The following is a 10,085-nucleotide window of genomic DNA, read 5'->3' as shown; positions in this document are numbered from 1 at the left end:
TAGTAATACAATGTATGGCCAAAAGTCCTCCATTCGAGCAGTTACTGAATTAGATAAAAGAAATCACACAACTACTAAAATTAAGAAGTATATTACTATTTTTTATTTGTTATACTGATTTACATTTTGTAATTTTGACATGGAGTACAAAAAGTGTCGACCCTCTCTGACTGGTTTTCTACATGTTTTCTTTCTGCAATGACAACCACTTGCTAAAACAAACTCCCAGCAGCCAAAGTGCATCTTTGTTGGTCTTGTGTTTAAGTTAAACTTTGAGCTGTCAGTGAGAAAAAACTCAAATTCTAAAACATGTTTACCCCCACCCAATTCTCCCAAGCTGAGCTGCCCTCTACAGTCTTTACTTGGTACTAGTTGAGAACAGTGCCAATAGACCGCTGGACAACACCACGGAAAGAACGTAATTGACGGTTGGATCGTTGATGGAACGTAAAAGATAGAACGAAGCGATGACCATCAGGACAAGATAGAGGGCGTTATTGTAGAAAATGGAAAATGTAGTGGCCTCGTAGTCAGCTACTTCGTTCTTCTTCCACAGAATTCTGAAAGAGCAAAGTGAACAGAAGATTATTCATCTTATTAATAATTCATCAAAGGGAAATACCTTATCATCATAAGAAAACATTTGTAGGTGTATGCAATTTTCTTCCAAATCCAAGACTCTCAATTTAGAGAGAGTTTTATACAGAGCTTCTGAGAAATTTTCCGTTCTCACTATGACTTTTACAGTACTGACCTCTCATCCTTTTCCTTCTTGGACATCCTCTTGTCATCAGCGACCTTCTTCATCACCTCACGGGAGACAGCCTCCTCACGCTTCAGTGCAATCCTGAAAATGAGGCAACTAAATTTTGACGAGATGCATCTGACTGTGTGAATCACAAGGCTATGAGGCCACCGCCAGGAAGACGTTGTAAGTGGGGTGTATGGTCCATACAAGGGCCCAATCTAAGACTGGTTTTCCTCGTAGAGGTGGTTAGCCTTGACCTGTAGAGGTGGAGGACCCTCGGTGAGCTTGTTGCTGATTCTATCAGTCAGTCAAATGTTGACTAAGAACAAGAATCAATGAATTTATTAGCATTTCTCCCCCAGCATTTCTTCATGCAGTTGTCTACTTACTTGTGTTTCAGGACAAACTTGACGTTTTTGTATGCGAATGCAACCAAGTATGTGCTGATGAGGGTCATGACACCAAAGAGTACGGCAGATTGGTTGTTGGATGGGTCCATCTGGTGGATCCTCCAGAATAACCCTGGAAAGAAACAATAATGGATAAATAAAGTACACTAGAACCTCTAGGCTATATTAAGGACACCGCTGGGACTGACAAATGCAGTCCTAAATAAATACTAGAGAGGTGTCCTGATCAGAGGTCAAATTGAATGGTAACAACCAATTTGGGACCAAAACTAGTGTTAAAACAAACAAAACCTTGCACCATAAAGTTAAACAAAATCTCGAATGCATGAATGAGAAAAGAACAGCTGAAGCCTGGCCCTGCAAAAATGTACAGAAAAATGTACAGGTCGATGTACACACAATTCCGGGAATTTCGGAACCAATTTCCAAGTTTTGATTCTGAAATAATTAGAAGGATTCTTACAAATCGGAATGGCTGAAACGATGAAGGCATTTCCGTAGAACAACGCTGATGACTTTGTTGTCACATTTCTGCTGAAATCTTGGAGTAGGAGCTCCTCTTCTCTCGTCAACTTCTTTACTGTACCAGTCATTTTGCCAACTTTACAAAAAGGCCGGAAGTGACGCCGGCACTTTTAGAAATCAAACCAGCGGGAATAATTAGGTATACTTTGATCAGATATAACATCGCTCAAACGAAAATATATAAAATAATTTGTATAAAAATACAATCATTTATATTTTACATTGTAAAAATTGGGTTTTATAGAAAAAGATGGGCAAAACGTTAATGATGTTACAGCAGACTGATAAGACAAATAGAATCCACATGCGGTGATTGTGAAATTTTCTGATCAATAAACTCCGATTTCTCGCGAAATGCCGAAGAAAAAAAAGTTACAGGCCGCGGGAGGCCTTGGCAGAAGTATAATCAAAGACAGATTTGGTAAAAATAGGAAGAAAATGAAAGAGAATAGCTCTGTAAGTCAACCAAAAATAACGCATAAGTTGTTTTTTTCAAGGACAGGGTGTCTCAAAAAAGTTCCACCATTTCCACTATTTTCTCTTTTTCAATTCACACTCAGTTCATATTTTAATTCTACACATGTAGTTTCTTTGATAGTAAAGTTGTCTTTTTGCCTGGCCAGTGTTCATCTTGTAATCTGCAGAGAATTTTGTTTGTGCTATTTCGTCATTTTGTCATGACGAATACCAGTGCAATCAATAGAATAGATAGCCTACTCCACAACGCTGAATCAGAATGCACAAAATGAATGGACGTGCTAACAAGAAAGCAATTTTGTGACAAAGGACATTGAATGGACACGGACTGTAAATAGTTGTGACATGGTCTGGTATCTGTCAATATCACTCCCCTAATTTGTACCACAAGTGTCAACCATCCAGTGAGATCAAGGGATGCTTTCTCTTTTCAGCTTCACACCACTGAACTCGATGATGGTTACGAGTGGGGCCGCCTGAATCTGCAATCCGTCACAGAGCAGTCGACTCTTGATGATTTCCTGACGACTGCCGCATTGGCAGGCACAGAGTTCAATGCAGGTAACATGTTTATTTGTATATGGTAGGCCAGGGAGGGACTGGCCGGCAGAATGAGAAATAATGTCTCTCACTTCTTAATTGTCAGAGGATTGGGGTGCCAAATGAACTCATCTTGGAAGTGTGTGAGATGGTGTCCTCCACAGATCTAATAAGAGTTGAATTTGAATGCTGTCAACAAAAAAGGTCCTGCTCTCTGTCTAGGAGAAAACAGATTGCTCGGTCCTATTTTGGTAACTAAGATTTCTATCAACATAAACATGATACACAGCGGTGAAGACTGAAAAAATGGTAACTTTGTGAGATGCAGATCAACTCATTTGGGCCGCTGAGAATGTCTCAGTGGAGGCTGATTGTTATTATGTTAACACTGCTGCTTTGTCCTCACATAGGCTAAGGGATCATGTGATGATGACGACGATCCCTGGTCCTTATTGACTCCATCATGAATCTAATTTTTGCACCTCATCTTTTTCTAGAGAAACTGAATGTAAAATTCATCGACCCTGAAAGGTCTTCCGGCTTGCTATCCGAGCAGGCGAAGCAGGATGTGGAGAAAGTGCAGGAGGAGTACAAGTCGTGCTTGAAGATTCCGCGGAGGCCGTTGTGGGATGAATTAACAACACCTGAAGAGCTGGACCGATTGGAGAAGGATAATTTTCTGAAGTGGAGGAGGGAGTTGGCATTGTATGATGATATTTCAGAATTGCAAATTCTTGAGAGATATTTCTGAAATACGATAGATCCATGAACTTGATTGGGAACAACGTTTACATAACGTAGTGTTGGCCGTTGTCACGTCACCCTGCATTTTTACATTACTGTAACGTGACGTGACGCGATGTCTTCGTAAACGTTGTTCCCAGTCAAATGCATGGATCTATAGTGTAAGATACTGATATGAGATTATGAAGCATTTCTAACCAACACGTCTTAAAGATATTAGATTGCTGTTTAAATTTGACACAAGTTCAATAATTTGCAGACTCATTAGTTGCCAGTCTTTGTCTACTGTAAATACAATTTTTTCACATGGTGTTTCAAAATTGATTTATGTAACTTCTCTAATTTAGGTTACAAGAGAAAGAGCATCTTGTCATGACTCCGTTTGAGAAAAATCTCGAGTTTTGGCGGCAGTTGTGGAGGGTGATTGAAAGAAGGTAGGCCTGACTGGTTTATTGTTACTCATCTTCAAGCAAACATGCAAGTGTCTGCTGTGTCCTCTTGTTGTCGGTTTTCAATCTCCTTTATCTTAGCACAAGCTGTCAGTCTGTCAGTTGTCTCAATTCATGAACTGCTTGCACCACACGATAGTTCGAACCTCATTCACAGAATCTTACTTTTTCCCTTTGCAATTTTACCTGCATTGAGGTTGAGGTTGATGTCACTGAACCCGCAATGTGGCGTGTAATTAAATTGATTTGAAAGCAATTTTGAGACACTCTCTAAGCCTATAGATCTTTTCACTTTTGACAGAGGTTTAAATTTTAGGAAGCACGTAAACGACGCAATCGACAGCATCAACCAACCGATTTGTCTCTAATATTTCAGCGACATTATTGTACAGATCGTGGATGCGCGGAACCCGCTCTTGTTCAGATGTGAGGACCTAGAAGTCTACGTGAAGGAGGTCAACCCGAATAAGGTCAATGCCATCTTGGTGAATAAAGCAGACCTGCTCTCACAGAAACAGAGGTAAGAATGTTTTGCCTTTCAGATCAGCACCATCTAGGAGAGTTCAGAACAAAACCTAAATCGCAAATTGGCTTAATTTCATTTGGCGATTCCTGTCGATTTGATTAGTCAAAATTCATCAGAGTTCAACTTTTCTCAAGTTAAATGTCTGTGATTCCAATTCCAATTGCAAATACCAGAAAAATTAAATTGTTTTTTTTCTCCTAGGGACATGTGGGCAGACTACTTCAGTAATATCGGAGTCCAAGTTCTGTTCTGGTCAGCCATGCTGGAGACAGAGAAACTGAAAGTGAAGAAACAAGAGGATGGAAGCAATGACGAGGAGAGTGCTTATGATGATGGTGATGATGATGATGATGATGATAATGATGATGAAGACGATGATGATGAGGAGGAGGAGGAGGAGGATGCTGATAAAAATGATGACTCTGTCGAAGAGGAAGAAGACATTCAAAGTGATGAAGCTGACACTTCCGAAGGGGAAAAGATGGATTGTATCCATGGTGAAAAAACTAGTGGTGAGGGGCCTAAAGGAGTTGATACGATGGAAACTTGCGAGAAAGGCTTGAGTGGTGCTGGTGAAATGTCTTGTGAATCTGGGGGCGATAAACGGACTGAATTATATGAAATGGACACAGGTGAAAAGCAGAGGTCTGACTCTGTTGACATTGACCAAAATGGTGTTCACAACAGTGGGAGTTTGTTATCAGGGACTGAGTTATTAGAGGCACTAAAAGACTTGCATCACAGTGAGAAATACACCCCCGGACAGACTACCATTGGTCTGGTTGGGTATCCGAACGTTGGCAAGAGTTCGACGATCAACGCCATCTTGGAGATGAAGAAGGTACCTGTGTCGGCGACACCTGGACGGACGAAACATTTCCAGGTGAGAGTCTGTTTTGAAATACGAGAGGTGCTTTGCAAAAGTTCACATACATGTACATGTCCCCTCGGGAGAAAAGTCACAGATGGAAAAGATTCAGTTTCTTAACCTTTTTATCCAAGTTACCGGTTTACATCTAATTGCTGGCACTTCTTGTATAATTACCAATTGTTTACTTCAACGGTTTTCATTGCAGACGTTATATGTAGAGCAGACGTTGATGTTATGCGATTGTCCCGGTCTTGTCATGCCATCATTCGTCTCCACCAAAGCGGACATGGTCATCAGTGGCATCCTACCGATTGATCAGATGAGGGACTACATACCACCAGTCGCTCGAATATCCTTTTTGATGAATTGTTAAGTATATCAGCCGCAGCATTCCAGCATCTCTACCCAGATTTCAACTTTTGTCCAATTAAGCATGCGCTTAAATGAGTCTTGCGGCAGTCTGATGTGCGCATGCGTGACATGCTCATGTGTGATCTAAGACAAGATCTGGAACTCTCGTTCCATCTTCTGTTGACCAAAGGAGTATGACCTGGATGACTTGTATGTCCGCATTGTCATGAGGATTCGACATGTTGTGGTCGATAAAAACAAAACCTCGGTAGTCAGAAAGTGTTTTTGTTCTTTGACAAATGTATCTTGGCCTTGATCGTAAAATTCTGCCTTGAGCTCTAGACATACCAGATGACACTAAACATCGTTTCCTTAACGTAATACGTCTGTCAGCTGATACCTAGGAAGATCCTGGAAGAGATTTATGGTATCAATATCCGCAAGCCGCGGGAAGGTGAAGATCCACACCGGCCTCCTACAGCGCATGAACTGCTGACTTGCTATGGATGTAAGTATCTGAACACGGCAAAGACCTTTGTAAATCCTAATCTGGTATTAATGAAGGCTACCTCATCGGGAAAAACACCATGTTGGTGTGTTTGTTCAAGTCTGCTAGGTTATTGCCTGTGTCAGGGAACAGGTGATCAGGCTGGGGGAAATAACTGTATCATCTTCTTCTGCAGTCGTGTTTGAGTTAGTATGGTTAAAGTTAAAGTTGAGGTCTATAGTCTGTTATCAAGAACGTTCGAGGTTCCCGTCCTAGTAACCCTGGTCTATACTAAAGCCTCCGATAGACCTCACATGACTGCTCAATCAGCGCTACAACTGGAGAATTTTTTTTCAGATGCGAGGGGCTTCATGACCCACAAGGGCATCCCAGATCTTTCAAGAGCAAGTAGATACATACTCAAAGATTTTGTCAATGTAAGTTTACCTTTGATGCATTTCCATTGAATATTATCAGAGGTCAAGAAAGACGCTTAGAGTACCTGAAGGGCCAGTAAGAGTTGACTTGTTGGATGTACGTTTCTTGACTCATATCACTTATGCCACCTCAGTAAATGGCTATCAAAGAAATTAGATGGAAAGTTATATCGGCTCCTTATTGGGCTGCCACATCTGCTACCTGGATTATTCGTTGCTATGGATGGCGTTGGTAAGCATGTTCAACTGGTTATTTATGGCCTCTGGTCTTTTGAAAGTGGCATTTTGTCACATTTTGAGGAAATTTAGAGAAATGGAAAATACGTTTTTGCACCTGAGGTCTATTTTCCTTCTTCCAGGGTAAACTACGGTACTGTCATCCACCACCAGAGGTTGATTTGATCGAGTTCGAACCCGTCCTGCCACCGCCTGAAAAGCCTCTACCTTTCAAACACAAGGGGAAGGCCCTGCGGAGAGCTGCTAAAGAAAGTCTCGCGGAACCGCAAACGTTTACCAGTGAAATAGATCAGGCATTCTTTGCAAAGGTCAGTGAGTAATCCCCATCCAATCACATATGAGGTTGGCAGGGGATTTCAAATAATAAATCGGCATCAATATGTTGGTTCCTCCTTTGAAAAAAGCTTCTGCCAGTGAAAAGTTTGTCATTACTTACTGACATTGGTTGTATTCCACTCATACAGTCACTCCATATGATGGGCCGGCCCAGGTCTCTTGCTTGTGATCATTCTTTGTCATGTGTACTGGTATAGTTTATCCTCTAGATAATATGTCCTCCTGACTCAATCTGTTCTCCATGAACAACTCTTCTCAACTAACTTAAAATTCCCTCCACCCAAAAAGTACACACAGATCTGTGATGTCATCATTACATGAGCACAATGTCATTATTTGTGTGTAAGTGGTCTGCTAGTTAAAGTTAACACCAGGACTGTTACTTCTCCAAAGAGGAGAATTATCTTCTCTTATATTATCCTCCAACCAGGTAAACCACACGTCCTAGCTGTCCCATTGATTCTCTTTTCCTTTCTTTCAGAGTCAGCACAAGGTGCGTAGTAAGGGTGTCCACGGCGTCGAGGGGTACAAACGTGTCGAGGGGTTGGCAACGCATCTTTCCGAGGCAGCTGGTTCCGAGGCTGGCAGTATTTCGGGTAGTGTGACAACGATCAATGGAAAACCATGGAAACGCCACAACAATCGACAGAAGAAAGAGAAACTGCGACGAAAACATGTGACTTTGGATCAGCATGATGTTCTATTGTGCATGTAAAGACTGATGATTAATTTAGACTAGTGAAGCCAACCTGTCAAAAGGGCAGCTTGGTTTAGTGGTATGTTGGTTTTCTTCCAGTAGGCCCGCCCCGCCTAGTTGTACCTTCAGATATTCTGGTTCTTCAACCGTGTACAAATTCAGTAGGTCCTCCAGTCATCTTAACAGACACCTCTGTTCAACCTGGATGTAGCCGTCTATTAGAGGCAGTATTCATCTGGCCTATCACCCCATACATCTTTACAAGCAACAAGCTCAAGGATGGTATTACCTCGATTTTGCTGTTCCTGTTCCTCCCTGTGTAATATATATAGGAATACAGCTGCTGAATATGTTAGCACTGCTTGGTGAGGTTAACCGAGTGGGATTTATAAGTAGATAGTCTGATCAGTTAGACAGTGCAGCTAACATTAGATCTGCAGTTATAGGCCAGATGAATGCTTCTTCTAATACACTGCCTCTTGATGACACAGTATCAGGTTTCACATCTTCTTTGTATACATTCATGCAAAATAAAATTAATTCTCTCATTATGTTGTTTTATGTGTTTTTTTCACTGCAAAGTAAGGTAGGGTGGTACAATTATACATGTAGCCTCTGGTTGCATGACAATACTGTCCCTATATACCCAAGGACGGGGTCCCTATATACTCAAGGATGGGTAGGGGTAGAGCACAGCATTTTTACAGCATCCTCCTCGGAACCAGGTCATTCTTCCTCCATTTGCTACTGTGCTCCAAAGATGTGAAAAAGGAATGTACTTTTAAAGTACCATTGATAGGCAACGATTCCACACAGAGGGGGTTAATTTTGAGAGAAAAAAGGTACAGTGTACAGCCATTTCTTGAGGCAGAAAGTTTGCGAAAAAAAAATATTCCCACGGTCAGAGCCAAACGGGATGAGAGGGTTAATGGAAACCTTGTTCCTAGGAAAAAGTTAAAAATTTCTTCATACATTACACATGCAATTTTAATTTTTTAATCCTGGGTACAAGGTTGTTTATTAACCCTCTCATCCCGTTTGGCTTAGACCGTGGGAATATTTTTTTTTCGCAAACTTTCTGCCTCAAGAAATGGCTGTACACTGTACTTTTTTTCTCTCAAAATTAACCCTCTCTGTGGTGGCCTCTACTAAACTACACACAGAGAGGGTTAATTTTGAGAGAAAAAAGGTACAGTGTACAGCCATTTCTTGAGGCAGAAAGTTTGCGAAAAAAAAATATTCCCACGGTCAGAGCCAAACGGGATGAGAGGGTTAATGGAAACCTTGTTCCTAGGAAAAAGTTTAAAATTTCTTCATACATTACACATGCAATTTTAATTTTTTAATCCTGGGTACAAGGTTGTTTATTAACCCTCTCATCCCGTTTGGCTTAGACCGTGGGAATATTTTTTTTTCGCAAACTTTCTGCCTCAAGAAATGGCTGTACACTGTACTTTTTTTCTCTCAAAATTAACCCTCTCTGTGGTGGCCTCTACTAAACTACACACAGAGAGGGTTAATTTTGAGAGAAAAAAAGTACAGTGTACAGCCATTTCTTGAGGCAGAAAGTTTGCGAAAAAAAAATATTCCCACGGTCAGAGCCAAACGGGATGAGAGGGTTAATGGAAACCTTGTTCCTAGGAAAAAGTTTAAAATTTCTTCATACATTACACATGCAATTTTAATTTTTTAATCCTGGGTACAAGGTTGTTTATTAACCCTCTCATCCCGTTTGGCTTAGACCGTGGGAATATTTTTTTTTCGCAAACTTTCTGCCTCAAGAAATGGCTGTACACTGTACTTTTTTTCTCTCAAAATTAACCCTCTCTGTGTGTAGTTTAGTAGAGGCCACCACAGAGAGGGTTAATTTTGAGAGGAAAAATGTACAGTGTACAGCCATTTCTTGAGGCAGAATGTTTGCGGAAAAAAAATATTCCCACGGTCTAAGCCAAACGGGCTGAAAGGGTTAATAAACAACCTTGTACCCAGGATTAAAAAATTAAAATTGCATGTGTAATGTATGAAGAAATTTTTAACTTTTTCCTAGGAACAAGGTTTCCATTAACCCTCTCATCCCGTTTGGCTCTGACCGTGGGAATATTTTTTTTTCGCAAACTTTCTGCCTCAAGAAATGGATGTACACAGTACCTTTTTTTTCTCAAAATTAACCCTCTCTGTGTTGGCCTCTACTAAACTACTGTATTGAGCGACGCAGCATCCTCAGAGCACAGCATATCATGTGTCTTTCAT

General features: G+C 40.9%; 2 protein-coding genes across 2 annotated transcripts; one reads left to right on the top strand and one right to left on the bottom strand.

The window, feature by feature from the left end:
* Positions 1-80: 80 nt before the first annotated feature.
* Positions 81-1,764, bottom strand: LOC135496865 (translocon-associated protein subunit gamma-like). Its single transcript, XM_064786424.1, has 4 exons — positions 1,622-1,764; positions 1,138-1,270; positions 755-847; positions 81-560 (listed from the first exon to the last, which is right to left on the bottom strand). Exons 1-4 carry the CDS (start codon positions 1,749-1,751, stop codon positions 359-361), a joined length of 558 nt encoding a protein of 185 aa, XP_064642494.1. The 5' UTR covers positions 1,752-1,764; the 3' UTR covers positions 81-358.
* Positions 1,765-1,979: 215 nt separating this feature from the next.
* LOC135496706 (large subunit GTPase 1 homolog) lies at positions 1,980-8,383 on the top strand. The gene is made up of 11 exons (XM_064786174.1): positions 1,980-2,139; positions 2,595-2,721; positions 3,198-3,405; positions 3,792-3,878; positions 4,270-4,413; positions 4,621-5,302; positions 5,496-5,639; positions 6,026-6,149; positions 6,486-6,565; positions 6,925-7,110; positions 7,620-8,383. The coding sequence occupies exons 1-11, from the start codon at positions 2,038-2,040 to the stop codon at positions 7,851-7,853; spliced, it is 2,118 nt and encodes a 705-aa protein (XP_064642244.1). The 5' UTR covers positions 1,980-2,037; the 3' UTR covers positions 7,854-8,383.
* The last annotated feature ends 1,702 nt before the right edge of the window (positions 8,384-10,085 follow it).

Source organism: Lineus longissimus, chromosome 12 (assembly GCF_910592395.1).
Source record: "Lineus longissimus chromosome 12, tnLinLong1.2, whole genome shotgun sequence".
NCBI classification, from domain to species: Eukaryota; Metazoa; Nemertea; class Pilidiophora; order Heteronemertea; family Lineidae; genus Lineus; species Lineus longissimus.
Note: the sequence above shows the minus strand (reverse complement) of the source record. Positions and strands in the feature narration are given on the sequence as shown.

Coding starts and splice junctions, on each gene's coding strand:
- LOC135496865 (XM_064786424.1), bottom strand. CDS start 1,751: ATGACTGGTACAGTAAAGAAGTTGACGAGAGAAGAGGAGCTCCTACTC. Junction 848..1,137: donor AAGTTTGTCCTGAAACACAA/GTAAGTAGACAA, acceptor CCTCATTTTCAG/GATTGCACTGAAGCGTGAGG. Junction 561..754: donor AAGAAGGAAAAGGATGAGAG/GTCAGTACTGTA, acceptor TTGCTCTTTCAG/AATTCTGTGGAAGAAGAACG.
- LOC135496706 (XM_064786174.1), top strand. CDS start 2,038: ATGCCGAAGAAAAAAAAGTTACAGGCCGCGGGAGGCCTTGGCAGAAGT. Junction 2,140..2,594: donor AAATGAAAGAGAATAGCTCT/GTAAGTCAACCA, acceptor TTCTCTTTTCAG/CTTCACACCACTGAACTCGA. Junction 7,111..7,619: donor ATCAGGCATTCTTTGCAAAG/GTCAGTGAGTAA, acceptor CCTTTCTTTCAG/AGTCAGCACAAGGTGCGTAG.